The sequence below is a fragment of the Neovison vison genome, chromosome 12 (genome assembly GCF_020171115.1).
Source record: "Neovison vison isolate M4711 chromosome 12, ASM_NN_V1, whole genome shotgun sequence".
In the NCBI taxonomy this organism is placed as follows: domain Eukaryota; kingdom Metazoa; phylum Chordata; class Mammalia; order Carnivora; family Mustelidae; genus Neogale; species Neogale vison.
This window is the reverse complement of record NC_058102.1, coordinates 38,376,690-38,392,401: the sequence shown is the minus strand read 5'-3', so window position 1 is coordinate 38,392,401 and position 15,712 is coordinate 38,376,690. Positions and strand designations below refer to the sequence as shown.

The window sequence follows — 15,712 nt, the reverse complement described above, 5'->3', positions numbered from 1 at the left end:
TTCATTTCAGAGAAGGGGAAAAAAAGAGAGCCTTGAATATGGATTTAAAGAAAGCCAGAGTTACCTAGCTACGGAGGGAAGGCGCAGATGTGAGAGTAGATGAAGGAGTGTAGACCTAGGGGCTTTTCTGCCTCTGCTCCTCCTACGGGTTCAAAGTGAAGCCACGTCCTTCCTGGTCACCACGATAGGGCTGTCCAAGTCACTCACCCTTTGTTCTCAGGCCTTAGTACTGTAAGATAGTTTGAAAAACTACTTTATTATGAATGATCTTCCTCCACAGATTGTATTCATTTGAGTAAGTGCAGGAAAAATATAATAAATAGGCTATGTTTGTTTTTAAAAATAGAATCATTTTAAAATTACATATGACCATGATAAAAATAGTAACAAGATATTTCTCTTTTTTTAGGTTTATGCAATCAATAGTGCTGGCGCAGGGCCAAAGGTTCAGATGAGAATAACCATGGACATTAAAGGTACAGACAGGAACTGCCTTCCTGTGAAATACTGTTGTCTTAATCAAAGAGTAATTACAATTGAATTCTATTATTAGAGTTAAGAATGTAGTCAAGCTTTTAAATGATACATATGCAATAATAAGCCTACATTTAGTAATAAACTCTGTTTATTAAAGCTATATTTAAAATGTCTAAATAATAATGCAAATTACCATCTTAAAGAGAAGACCCACCTGCTATTTATCTTACATTCTTTCCCTCTGAATTTAAAGTTTTCTGAGACAAATTTTATAGTCTGTTATTATGTTTTGTAGTTTCATTGAAAATTCATTGTTAAATTACCCATGGCTAGACTTTGACTAGTCTTAATTAAATTCCTTGACTAATCTTTATCTTGAAAGTAAAATTCTTTTTTTAGTTAATCAGATAATGTTTACTGCACTACCATATATTCCGCTTTGTGATTCTGACTGTAAAGTAGATCGATCAATTCATTATTCTGACAGGTATTGTTTATAGAAAATATAATTAAGATTGAAGTCTGCCTCCCTCACACAAAACGATCCATGAAAACCAAAAGAGATTGTTAAGAAAAACTTAGGGCTAGTCAGTCATTCAGGATTCTTTCTCTTCCTGACTGAAAACATACATGAAACTGTGCCATCTCTCTAAGCATCTATAGTAAAACCTGCAGAGACTAAAAAAATGAAACATACAGACCTTTAGTAGAATGCTCCTCATTCTGAAGCAAAGAGTAACTTTTCTTAGTCTTTTGTAAGCACAGCAGAGCAGAGTGATTAAACGAGCCAGAACAGACTACGGAGACTGAATCCTGGATTGGCCTCTTGATATCTGTTCGACTTTGGGCAAGTGTCTTAACCTCTATAAGTTGTAAAATGCAGATAAGGCTAGTTCCTACCTCACAGATTGTTGTAAAGATTAAAAGAGAGAATCTTTGAAAACCCTTAGGACAGTGCCTAGAAACTAGTACTATTAAGTACTATTAAGAAATATTCCCTGTAAGATGAAGCTGGTAAGTTTTGTCTTTTCATCAATGATAGTTTATGTAACTGTAGTATTATTTATAAGTATTAAGATTTGCTTTCGCTTTTAATTCCAAACTACTTGGAATGTGCAAATGCATAACTTCTTCAAAAACATCAGCTGTTTTACAAAATGACTACATAAAGAAGGTCTTATGTCATACCATGTTAATCTCTTTTTGTTATTCAGTGGCAGACCAGTAAGTATGCAGGTAACGATGGCTTCATTATATTAATTCTTTAGCAAAACTTCCTGTGTTTATTGCTTTGATCATCCCCAGACAGAGATGATTTGTTCTACTTTCCACTCCTTAGATAGGACAGATAGACTCGTGATTAGGTGTCTAGAAAAAATATGTGAGTACTGGTGGTACTGGTGAGGTGCTAGGGACTCATTTTTCTCCAGTAATATGCATGATTATTTTCTCCAGTAATATGCATGACATGGAGTGGCCTTGAATTAATAGTAGTGTCATTAAATTTGCATTTGACACATAATATACAGTTGGATAATCTTATCAAAATGCCAGATTCCTCTAACTGGAAACCTTTTCTTAGGGACTCCCCAGTGGCCTGGCTGAGAGTTTTCCAGAAATCCCTGAAATCTGAGGCTCTTGCTGCCGAATCCTTCCTTCCTTCTTGTCTCACACAGGTATTAGACCTGTGATCTGGGGTCTAAAGGCTCTCGCCGCCTACTTCTGTTCCCTGTTCCTTGACTCTTCATGGGTAGTTCCTCCAATAAACTTCCTAAACTTCTAATATTATTATAGCCCTTATATTACAGAGGAATGAGCTAAAGATCAAGCCAAAAAGATTTGATTGAAATCTTGGCATTTCCCTTTTACAGCTATGTGACATAAGGCCATTTCCTCATCTATAAAATGGAAATGGTATTGCCAATTTTATGGCATTATTGAGAGGCTTTTAAAAAATTTTAATAAATATGGAAATTGAAATTTGATTAAGCAACGTGCTGTGCTCCAACAGCTGGTATATGCATATAGCTATGAGATGAAATGAAACAAGCAGAGCTCTTACAGATATTGATTTTGGAGACGTTTGTATGCATTGACAGTAAAATGTGAATTATCATGGCACTTTCAGAAATTATTCTGGTAATACCTATTAAAGTTAAAAATATTTATGTATTTTGTTTCAGAAATTCTGTTCTTGGAAACCTATTCCATAGAAATAAAAGGATCAGTAAATAAGACTAGATATATAAGGCTATTTATTGCAGCAAATGTTCAAAACCAGAAGGAAAAGTGAATTCCCATTACTAGCTGAATGATTGAATAAATATGATGTCACACCGTGATATACAACATAATCATTAAAAAGAATGAGTTAGCCCCATGCTTGGTGACATAGAAAGACTTATATAAGTCATACTTAAGTAAAGAAAGCAATATGTGGAGTGATTATAATACATGATATAGTGCCATTTAAAAAAAATCAAAAGTGAGAATAATCTATCATGTATGACTTTATCTATTTTATATGGTTATGTGAACATGGAGAAAAATATGGGGGGATATCATCAATATGTTTGGCATGGATAAACTGTGGGAGGGATGTTGGTATGACTAGACTAGAAATTGATGAATCAGCTAATGGAAGTAAAAGAAGGAAAAACCCACTAAATTATTGTATGATTTAATGCACTTATAAAAATTATATGAGTGGGAACATAAATAATTTGATTTTTTTAATATGTGAAGAGGACTCAGATGGGTAAAAATCACACCTGAGCCCCATTATCTCAAGCAATTATGAAATACATAATTAAAACTTCAGGAGATAATAATTGCTAACCATCTGTTATATTCAAACAAAACTCTGTTTCATTTGTCATTTGTCATCATTTTATATATAAATTGCCTGCATGAAATGAGAATTTAAAATTTTTTCTTCTCTTCAGAAACAAAAAAATCAATTGCAGTGATATTTCTTCTTTGTTTAAAGCTCCAGCACGACCAAAAACCAAACCAACCCCTATTTATGATGCCACAGGAAAACTGCTTGTGACTTCAACAACAATTACAATCAGAATGCCAATATGTTACTACAATGATGATCATGGACCAATCAAAAATGTACAAGTGCTTGTAACAGAAGCAGGAGGTATCATCAACTGTTAACTTATCTTGTTAAATTAGAGTATGAATTGTTGACTGCTAAAGAAATTTCAGTTCAAAATTAGTAATATAAGGTTGATTACCTGCTATCACACAACTTTTGAGCTTAATATTATCATTAATTATACTAATCATTAATGTACACCTAAATTACTTGACCAAAATAAGAAAAGGCATAGTTAAAATATGTGATCTATTTATTCCATATACTGACTGGATTGTTTGATTTTGGCAAGATGGAGTCTTGATAGCTTCTTTGGAGGTATGAACAGGAGAGTTACCCTTGACTGAGAGAGGTTCTTTCAGTCTCTGAGAAGTTATCCTCCACAATAAAGCCTCAGTGATATGGAATGGAGAAAGATAGGGTTCCCTGTTAATCCAGGTAGATCAGCTGATTCATCCCTTGTGGTTCACAGAATGACGGATGTTGCATCCAGATTTTCCTCATGCAATTATAGAAATGCTCTTCAGAAATGAAAAAATACCTTCATATATTACTTGTTATTTTATCCTTTTTTTCTGAAAATAGCTCAGCATGATGGAAATGTAACAAAGTGGTATGATGCATATTTTAATAAACCAAGGCCATATTTTACAAATGAAGGCTTTCCTAATCCTCCATGTATGGAAGGAAAGACAAAGTTCAGTGGCAATGAAGAAATCTACATCATTGGCGCTGATAATGCGTGCATGATTCCTGGCAATGAAGACAGAGTTTGCAATGGACCTCTGAAACCAAAAAAGCAATACTTGTAAGTATAGTTGACACTTACGAATGCATCGTGGCAGCAAGCAAGTCGACGTCTTTTATTCATCCATCTACCCATCTTTTTGTGTTTCCAATAAATACTAGCATCCATAATGTATCATGACCTGCTATGTTGTGAAGATCAATAAGACATTGTCCTTACATTCCCTAAATGTACAGTTCTGTAGGGAAAGTAAGCAAGCTTAGAAGTAATTATGACTTGATATGGTAAGTGACATAAGAACAATATGAAAAACATGTAATTGGAGAACATGGATCGGAGAACTGAATTATTTCTGTAAAAGATAATGTGACTAACATATAATATTTTGTGCTCTTCACTCAGTATTTTGCAACACATGCTAATGTACAGGGTTTTAGAAACACTATCCTAATCTTTTAATTGATGACATCTTCAGTTTATCAGTCACAGCAGCAATTTTCTCCTCTTTGTACTACCAAGCCACTCAATTAGTGACTGAAATATTTATAATTCACTTTAATATTTGTCATTTTGTACATCATAATAATCTAGTGAATTAAATACTACTGCTGGTATTCTGGTTTTATTAAATGCTTTGCTAAATTAATCACTTATCTCCTGTTAAATTAACTGTGTTTTGTCATTTTAAATTTTAAATTTTTAAAATTTGTCAATTTTAATTTTAAATTATTTAATCTCCAAAATATAGTTTTTACTACTAAATTTGAAAAATGCAGCTAATTTCTTGTTTGCCTGATAATTAAAGCATTATTAAATTCTTCATAAACATCCTAAGCCAAGTTAACATTAGAAAAACAGAAAGGTTAGACATTTGAAAAAATAGACTGCTGTATCATCAACTAATAAGTATAGTTACTTTGGTTACTAAGTCATTGCCTGAAATTTAATCATTATACATAGACAGTAATAAAATTACTTACTTATTTATTTAATATGTATTCAAATATTTAATATTTATTCAAAGTTCAATATTCAAATTTTATTTATTTACTATTTATTCAAGTATTTTAATATTTATATTTATTCAAATATTTTATTTGAAATAAAATTTAATATTTATTCAAATATTTTTTATTTTGCATCTTTTCCCAACACAGACTCTTCACATAATCAATAAAATCATGAGAATTTGAGAAGGGTAGAGATTAAATTACAAACTGAAACTTATTAATATAAGTTGGTTTTGTACTTTAAAATGCTTAGATGTCTATCATTTTTAAATAAGGTAAATTTCAGTTATCTCTGAAGATGTTAGAATCACCCATTCTGTAACCATGTTCTGTTTCTTATGTCATAAATGCATAGAAAGTGAAAATACTTGTGTGCACACAGAAAATTAAGAAGAATTTTTCTTACTTTGTTAACATGTGAACAAAATAATTCTGTATGACCCTTTCAAATCACTGGTATTTTCAAAGGTAGTTGAGGTATAGCAGTTATTATACTTTGTATTTGTAAGGTATGTTTGTGTAACACAGTTTCACAGACATGAAACAATTTCATCCAAATAAATCTATGAGGGATGTAATCTACTTCATCTGTTTAAACTGCTGACCTCACGAGTCTGGCCAAACTTTTAATTACTCTCTTATGTTCAGGATAATTATTCATCTCACATAAGGATAGGATATATTGTTCTGATGGCAACTGATTTCCAAGTTTGCATCTTATAAATACATTTTCTCTTGAATAAAAATGTGCATTTTTCATTGCAATTTGTTAAATTGTTCATAGAAAAAAATCATATATCATACAAATTGTTGATTTTTAATTTTTTTTATTTCATAGATTTAAATTTAGAGCCACAAATATTATGGGACAATTTACTGATTCTGATTATTCTGATCCTGTTAAGACTTTAGGTAAGATATATTCTGTAATTTAATTCCATTGATAATCTCAGCATGGTAATCATAGTTGTAACATTCATTAGTAAATATATTAATCCATGACTGAATGTTCTCAAGTATAAATTCATTTCAAGGTTAAGTAGCCTGACAAAGAAAAAATAGTATTTGTGATATTTTTTTAAGTGATGGATGTTCCATCTATTCAAATCTGGACATTGATTTCAATATGGTGTTAGCTCTATGCTGATGTGTACTAGTATTATACTAAGCAAATGTTTACTTGGCTGTTTAATATATAATCTTATATGTAAAACATTTTTACTTAATAAAGAAAGGAAAAGGTTTATGGAAGTTTTCCTGAAATAATCTAGAAACTTACCAGCTGTTTTAAAGTGTATTTTCTTTCTAATCAAGTCTTTCATGAGTTTTTATCTCTCCCCAATCAGGCTCAATAAAACAGAAGTACAATTTAGTCCAATGCCAAGTGTTTTCCTCCACTTCCTCCCCACCCCCATCTTAACCATCATCATCATCTTCTAGACTCTTTGTATGGAGTAACTAATGGACTCTTCACAACTGTCTTTTAATTGATACCAGTAGTTCTCAACCAGAGTGATTTTACTCTCCAGGGAATATGTAGCAATGTCTGTGGCCATTTTTGGATGTCTGGTTGTCACAATTATGGGCCAAGCTACTGGTATTTAGTGGGTAGAGGCCAGAGAGGCTGCTGAACATCCTGTATTGCCCTGGACAGTCTTTTCAGCAAAGAATTTAGTGCATAATGTCAATAGTGCCAAGATGGAGAGAAGCTTTTAGGTGCTGTTAGCTCCACTTTATAGATGAGGAAACCAAGGCCCAGATTAAGTAATTAAGTGGCTCAACCAGTATTCTAGCACAGATTCCATAACCATTACAAATAGAAAAACAAGATTTAGACCTGGATTCAAAACTTGACTCTGCCACTTGAGAAAATAATTTCCATAAACCTCAGTTTCCTATTTAGAAAATGGTGATGGAAGTGTCCACTTGAAAGACTTAAATAAAATAGCGTATGTAAAGATAGTAATATTTTATAGTTAGTAAAATTTTAAATACTTAATTACTTCTTTTTGGATAAGTTATAATCAAGGATTATAGAAATATACTGTTTTTTAGGAAAAATTATTTCCCTAGGATTTCTCCTAATACATTGTAGCTCCCAATTTTCTCTGTATCAAGCTCTTAGAATGTGTACCTTTGTGTGCCATTCAGATCCACGGTATAATGTGAGTTGCAACAGATTTCAGTGAGAGTTGTGGCTGGAAGAAGGTAGATTTTTCCATTATTCTAAGTTAGAAATTCTCCTCTTGTTGAGGAAGTTTTAATTGTCTAAAAAGTCAGCTTCAGCATCCTCTACTTAGTTAAGGAAATTTTCAGTCTTGAAGAAATAAGGGGGCTACATAGATGTTTATAGAGGAATAACATGAATTTCTTTGCCTCAACTGTCTTATTCCATGAAATCAATAGTTTGATTAATTAATTTTACTCAGTAATTCAATCATTTTACATCTGGCTGACTAGACTTGTGGTTTTGAAATGGTGTGGAGTATTTCATCATTTGATAGGTGAATGGATCACACCCTGACACCACCACAGTGAACGAAATGTCTTTTTTTTTTTTTAAGATTTTATTTATTTATTTGACAGACAGAAATCACAAGTAGGCAGAGAGGCAGGCAGAGAGAGAGGAGGAAGCAGGCTCCCCGCTGAGCAGAGAGTCCGATGCGGGGCTCGATCCCAGGACCCTGAGATCATGACCCGAGCTGAACGCAGAGGCTTTAACCCACTGAGCCACCCAGGTGCCCCGTGAACTAAATGTCTTGATGGCACCAACATCATTTCCTTTAGGTCAGAGCATTCAGAAACTATTACGACAACAAAATGGTGATCCTGGTGTGTTTACCAATGAAGATAAGAGACACAGACAAAGTGGATAGTTCATGTATCTAACAGAGATGACATTTTGTAGGAATAGTGCTGAAGATGTTGCCTTGCTGTGTAGTTTTCTTGTGTGTTATGTCTCTCATAGACTGCTGGTTTCATGCAGATTATCGATGTGAAGATACGTTCAGTCAGTTCTCTGAGAGATGAAGTTACAACACCCAGAGTAATAGGAATAAAAAAAGGGGAAAGACAAGCATGCGAAACCATGATGTTCAGGGATGTGATTTCTCACATTCTGTCAAATAGGTTCTCTCTGGCTGAGGGTGGACCTCAACTAGTACTTTGGCTGCAGGTGGTTTCAGGGTGCTCCTCGGTGATGCTCTTCTTTTTCTTCCTTTCTCTCGCCACCAATTCAGTGGAATAAAATAATTCTAGAAGGTAGCAGAAATATGCCATGAGTTCTCTCATTCCTTCTTTGAAATCATGACTATCCCCACCCCAGTCCTCCAGGTACTGATGTCTGTGTGCCCTGGTAATAACAGGAGTCTAAAGGGGATGCAAGATGTGGAACAAAGAGCAGAGCAGAGGATCTGGTCAAAATTAGTGAAGGAAGCACTGGTGAAATGTAGATTCAACATATAAGGTAGAAAGTCATTGGGTTGGGTAGTTACAAGGAACGGTTCTGTACATCTGTGATCTAATTTTTCAGAATTTGTACATTATTTGTAGACCAGGGACATAAGAGAAGCTGTTCAGTCTCCTCCTTTAAGTTTCTTCCATGGATTTTCTTCTGATAAACAATGGCTTTGTATTAGGCTTCTGCCCTATAATCTTACTCTGGATTGATCACATGAGTTCTGCTATCAAGATAGTCATTTAAAGTTAGTGAAACCATGACAGGCAGGAGTGGAGAAAATGGTTAGGAGTATCACCCTGAGTGGTGGTGAAATGAGATGTGTACTTTGGGAATATGGAGTGGACCATTGGAGCAGAATTCCTCAGTGTCTGGAAACGTAGCCCAGTCATCTGGCTAGTTAATGGATTTACTACCATCAATTTCTGTCCTCATATTACACCTGACTATTAGATCTTACAGTTCTATGGATATCAGATTCAGCTTGATGGGTCAGGCACCAAAGAGTACCCTCCAGAAATGGCCATGATCTATGATTTGACATTAATAAAAGACCATGGACTTACAAGAGTTTGTGGGGGTGGTGAGGAATTGCCAATGAAGACGTAGTAGGACTCAAAAAGGAAATAAACATAAATATTTCTACATTGGTCAGTGGTAAGAATGGTTTCATGGCTGTGAAAATGGGAGCGAGCAAATAGGGAGCAAACAGTGCATTGATGCAACACTCCTGTATCATCAGAATATTACAATGGATGTTCAAGTCCTTGTTTATCTCAAATATGTCATGTATTAGGATGAGTGATACCATTTGCAACAGGCTAGAGGCTCCCAACATTCCTGACAAGCCTGCTGAGAAGTTATGTGTGTATGTGATCTCAGACTTCAGTGAAAGAAGTGAGGATCCCATCTAGGTCTTCAAACCACCCATGGATACACATTCCTTCACTGGTATTTAGCATAGCACAGGCGGTGAGCTCCAAGCAAAGTAAAATCTTCAGGATTTAAGTCTTTGCAAGACTGTCTTTTTAAGTTAATATAGAGTATACAATTCCAAGACAGACCATTTTGACAGTGGTTGGGCGTCTTATGAATACTATCATTTGGAAGTTAAAATTAGGGGTAAAAGAATCACTGTAGACTGATCAACTAAAAGATTTGTTTATTGAAAAGGGCTAACAAAAACACAAGTAAGAAGGGACCAGGCAGGGCTTTGCTGAATAAGTATGAGTATGTGGAAGAGGAGTTTGCGTTTAGGGTAATCTTTATGGCCTGTAGGAATAAACAGGGGAAATGACATATGCCATTATTTTAATCCTAAAAAATACCTACAATTTATTTGATTTTGTTTTCACTCGGAATGAGCATTAGCATTTTTACTAGCAAAACTCATAAGGATTGTCTTAAACTCTTCTTAAAAATCCTCGTTAGGCACATCAGTTTATGGAAACTGCTTATCGGCAATGTTTTGATTACAAGGTTTAATTATAGAGGATTCCTGTGATTTGAAAACCAGACACTGCTTTCTGCACCTTTCCAGGCTTCATTAAAGCGGAGCAAGATGAAACCTTAAACCCCATGGCAAAGGCACTCTGTGATTGTTTTCTTTTGTCATAACACTTCTCATTTAATTACTATGCTAACAATGAGAAGTTCCAAAATGCTCTCTTAGAAGCAGAAGTAGCGAGTCACTATGTATTTTTTTGCAGCAAAAGGATCACTTGCTTCCAAGACACCAGACAAATGAGGAAAGTTTTATGATGTTAACGAGGCAGTGGTAATGTGGTACTGAACCTCATAAACTTTGGAGTCAGACAGGGATATTTCAAGCAGTATGGGCATATATTGAATTTATGTAGCCTTGGGTTCATTACTTTAACAAATTAATTTCTGAAATCTTATTTCCAAAATGAAAATAATAGTACCCACCTCATCAGCTAACTGGAAGGGCAAATCAGATGAATGAATGATGAATAAATATGAAATGTTTATTTTTTTTTAAGATTTTATTTATTTGACAGAGAGAGATCACAAGTAGGCAGAGAGGCAGGCAGAGAGAGAGAGAGAGGAGGAAGCAGGCTCCCTGCTGAGCAGAGAGCCCGATGCGGGACTCGATCCCAGGACCCTGAGACCATGACCTGAGCCGAAGGCAGCGGCTTAACCCACTGAGCCACCCAGGCGCCCTGAAATGTTTATTAATAAAGATAATTATTGATGTGCCAAGGCTTTTATAAATATTTTTATATATAACTACACATGCTCTTCACAAACCTATTAACAAAATCCCCTATTTATAGGTATCCTCAAATTTATTGCTAAGAAATCTGAAGGTGGGTCTTTAAAGCATCTTGCCTGAGGCTACAGAGCTGGGACAGGGTAGCCCCAGCTTTTAGAGCCAGGCAGCCTGACTCAGGTCAGCTCTGTGCTTGTAACCACTGGACGCATTGCTTGGAAATTGCTATGTGTCCGAGTCCATTGCAGTTGCCCTGCTCCTAGTGATGTTTCTGCTCCCACAGACTTACTGTCCTTGCTGTACCATTTTCTCCTCGCAACATTCTTAATTATGTTCAGCTCTTTTTTTTTTTTTAATCATCTTTTTCTCCTAGCTTTTTGAGATTAGGATTCACACAGGAGTATGCTTTACTTTTGCACAAAAAGATACAAAAACTCCTTTTTTTTTTTTTTAAACAAGGAGTGTTTCTTTACACCCTAGAAACCACTCTTTATTATCTACTTTTAATATTTTGCCAAACTGATGCATGAAAATATGTCCAGGGTATTTTATTTTATTTATTTTTAAATATTTTCTTTATTTATCTGAGAGAGAGAGAGAGAGAGAGAGAGAGAACATGAGTGGGGGAAGGGCAGAGGGAGAGGGCAGAGGAAGAGGGCAGAGGTGGTAGAAGCAGGCTCCCTGCTGAGCAAGGAGGCCAATGCAGGGCTCGATCCCAGGACTGCAGTATAATAACCAGAGCCAAATGTAGACACTTAACTGACTGAGCCACTCAGGTGCCCTTAGGGTGTTTTAACTTACATCTCTTCAATTATGAAATTGAGTGACTTTTAATAAATTCTTTGTGCAGTACATGAACATCTGGGATGAACAGTACTGTCCAAAAGAGAAGAGATCCTTATACTTGAGTTCTGTTATAACAATTTGTTTTCTTTTAAGATTAATAATGATATTAGAAGATTTTTCACATGACATACATCTATATCAAGAGCCAGATGTGTCCAATGAGCTTTATAATTCATTTAATTCAGCTTCTGCTTAGAGTTATAAAACCGGCTTATAACAGATCTATCAACTGAAGTGAAATAATAATAATTTCAATCAAAAAACACGAAAAATTAGTGCTTTATAATTATGTTTGCTTAATTATAGCAGTACATTTTATTATGCAAATAAAACATAATTTATTGTGACCTTTTTTAGGACTTTAAGTTTGGTCAGGAAATGACTTCTGCTTATTACAGAGAGAATTATGTTTATATTTTCAAGTGAAAGAACTCCATTTCATATGGAAGGATTTGGAGAAGTGACTTCATTTCAGACAGTAATGCTCTGTGGGTATATGCATAGCAGTGAATCAGAATTTGTGCTCAACAGTCATGGTACACTTTGTCCTTTCCTACTAGTACATTTGTAATACATGTGCCCAAAAGGATTACATACTGTTTATTAATACATTGTATGTCATTTCCTCACTTTACTTGGCTAGTGCTTTGAAACCGTAATCTAATCTGAAACATTTTTTTGTGGTCTATGAAATCATTTTTTTCCCCACTGGGTTCTAAGGTCCAATGATTAAGTATTACCTAATAAAGAGGATTCTTTATTCATCTTCATGTATTTCCTTTCCCATAAACATCCAATTAGAGTCAGCATATGAAAATTCTTAAAACAAGCCATTCACATGTTAACATATAAAATAGAGGGTATACTGTATGAGCTACATGCTGCTTTCCAGTCTCCTAACTTAGCTGGAGATTCTAGATGTCCATGAAATTCTGGAAACAGTTTTTAAGAGTCAGTATTCATTTGAATCCACCAGGCAAAATAGCCACAGGAACCCTTTCCTATTGTTAACATTTCATAAGCACCAATCCAGGGGAAAAAAATTAAAACACCAATTCTTGCCTGTTACATAGTTAGTTAACCCATTTTATTTTGTCACTTAACTTTAATACTTTTTACAGGACAATTTTAAATGATAACTCATGTAACTTAAAAATGGTTATAATTGTAATAGTTGTTTCTAAGTAAATGATAAATATCTTGCATTTCTTATTTGTTTCAATGTTTGATCTTTAACCTGAAAATTTTTAGTGTCTATTTCAAAACTAATATTTATATTCATTAGTAAATTTAGCAAATTTACTAATGAATGTTCAATTTATTGAGCATTTATTATGTATCTGGTATTATTCTCAGAACTGGGAATACAGTTTTTTTTTTTAAAGATTTTATTTATTTATTTTGAGAGAGAGACAGTGAGAGAGAGCATGAGCGAGGAGAAGGTCAGAGGGAGAAGCAGACACCCCGTGGAGCTGGGAGCCTGATGCGGGACTCGATCCCGGGACTCTGGGATCATGACCTGAGCCGAAGGCAGTCGTCCAACCAACTGAGCCACCCAGGCGTCCCGGGAATACAGTTTTGAATAAAACAAAGACTCCTGTCCTCAGGGAGCTTTACACTCTGGACAATGAACAGTGAGGACTGTAAATAATAAATGTATTGTAAGATATATTAAAGTGTGGTAAGAGCAATGGAGAAAAGAAAAAGTAGAACGGAGTACAGTTGAGGTAGAAGGCAGAAGGCAGAAGTGAGAAAGTTGGAGCTTTCAGTTTTAAATAGAATGATGTCTTAGTCTGCTTAGGCTAGCATAACGAAATGCCATAGGCTGTATAGCTTAAACAACAGAAATTTTGCTCACAGTTCAGGATGCTAGGAGTCCAAGAACCAAGTTCCAGTCATTTGTTGTGTGGTCAGGGCTCTCTTACGGGCTGGCAGAAGATCTCCTTCTCACTGCGTTCTCATGGGGTCTTTCCTCAGTCTATGCACATAGAGGGAGAGAGATAGCTTTCTGGTGTCTCTTGTTATAAGAACACTATGTCTATTGGATTAGGGCGCAACCCTTATGACCTCATTTAATGTTAGTGACTTCCTAACTCCAAATACAGTCATTCTGAGGGGTTAGGGCTTCAACATATGAATTTTGGAAGAACACATATATTTGATCCATTCGGGCTTCATTGAGGTGATCTTTGAGCAAACCCTCAAAGGTTATGAAATGGCTACTCAGACAGATATACAAGGGGAATACTTTTCCAAGCACTGGAAGAAGCTGGTGCAAATGCCCCATGACCTGACATGTTCCAAGAACAACAAGGGGGCCAGTCTGGCTCCAGCAGAGTGAGAAAGGTAAAGATTGAAAGGGAAGTCAGAGAGATAACAGGGAGTCAAAGAGTTAATGAGGGACCAGATATCAGAGGCCATTGGAAGGACTTTGGCTTCTCCCTGTGAGAAATGAGGAGGATTTTAATTAGAAAGAAGTGTTATAAAAAGGATTGCCCTTCCTGCTGTATTGAAAATAAATGGGAAGAGCACAAGGGTGAATCCAAGACTTGTTAGGCATCTATACAATAATTTATGCAAAGCAGGGTGGTGGCCTTGCTCAAGATCCTGGCAGCAGAGGGGATGAGAAATGAATGCAGCTTACACAAAGTTTTGAATAGTATAATGAAACCCTAAATCCTTACTAATTAAATGTAATAGTTTTTAACATTTTGTTACGCTTGTTTTATTTACACATTTGTTCCTTTATTTCTGAAGTATTTTAAAGTAAATCACACAGGGGTGCCCGAGTGCCTCAGTCATTAAGCTTCTGCCTTGGGCTCCGGTCAGGATCCCAGGATCCTGGGATCAATCCCCCGCATTGGGCTCCCTGCTTAGCGGGGAGCCTGCTTCTCTCTCTCCCACTCCCGTTGCTTGTGTTCCCTCTCTCGTTGTGTCTCTATCTGTCAGATAAATAAATATAAATCTAAAGGAAGGAAGGAAGGAAGGGAGGGAGGGATGGAGGGAGTGAGAAAGGGAGAAAGAAAAGAAAAGAAAAAAGAGAGAGAGAGAGGGAGGAAAGAAGGAAATCACACAATGCATTATGTTCCACTATTTAGTATGTTTCTCTAATAAGAACATTTCTATTGTCACAGTTAAATAAAATTAATGATAAATAAAATCCTTAATATATAATATTCTATATATTTTCAAATCATCTTCTGTTTTTTTCTCCATAATATGTCTGAATCAGGACCCCAGTAAGAGGTCCATTTATTATTTTTTGTTGTTGTGTCTCTCAATCTCTTTTCTTCTTCCTCTTTTTTCCCCTATGCCATAGATTCATTTAGGCAACCACATGAGTTGTTCTATAGGTGGTCCCATATTCTGATTTGTTTGATTTTTTTCTCTAGGTATGATTTAATTTTTATTCCTTCCTCTACTTTCTTAAAATTAGAAATAAGATCTAAAGGTTTGAATATTCACAATTAACATTTTCGGCAAGAGTATTTTGCAGGTGTTGGCTGCCTAGATTAAATTACCTCTCATCAGGAGGCATATAATATCTGGTTGTCACATTTCAATGATGTTAAAATTGATCAGTGGGTTTAGTTATAGTGATAGCCTGATCCTACATTGGCAAGTTGGTTTTCTCCCCCTTGTTATAACCAACAAATAATCTGTAGGATGAGAGTTTAGTGTCCTGTTAATATCCAATTGCTTTCAACCTACCTCCTAATCATTAAGGATGGATTTATGATTGTTACCTAAATCAATTACTTTATTAGGAATGAAAAACTAATCTCTAATTGTATTATTCCTTCTGCACTTACTAAATGGAACTCTCCTCTCAGAA

General features: G+C 35.2%; 1 protein-coding gene across 1 annotated transcript in view; it reads left to right on the top strand.

Moving 5' to 3' along the window:
• Window positions 1–15,712, top strand: part of PTPRQ (protein tyrosine phosphatase receptor type Q) — a 198,581-nt gene that overhangs the window by 138,468 nt on the left and 44,401 nt on the right. The window contains exons 31-34 of the mRNA XM_044226332.1: window positions 410–476; window positions 3,467–3,625; window positions 4,169–4,391; window positions 6,180–6,253. Of these exons, the coding sequence (XP_044082267.1) occupies window positions 410–476; window positions 3,467–3,625; window positions 4,169–4,391; window positions 6,180–6,253 (523 nt within the window). The remainder of the gene's footprint in view (window positions 1–409; window positions 477–3,466; window positions 3,626–4,168; window positions 4,392–6,179; window positions 6,254–15,712) is intronic.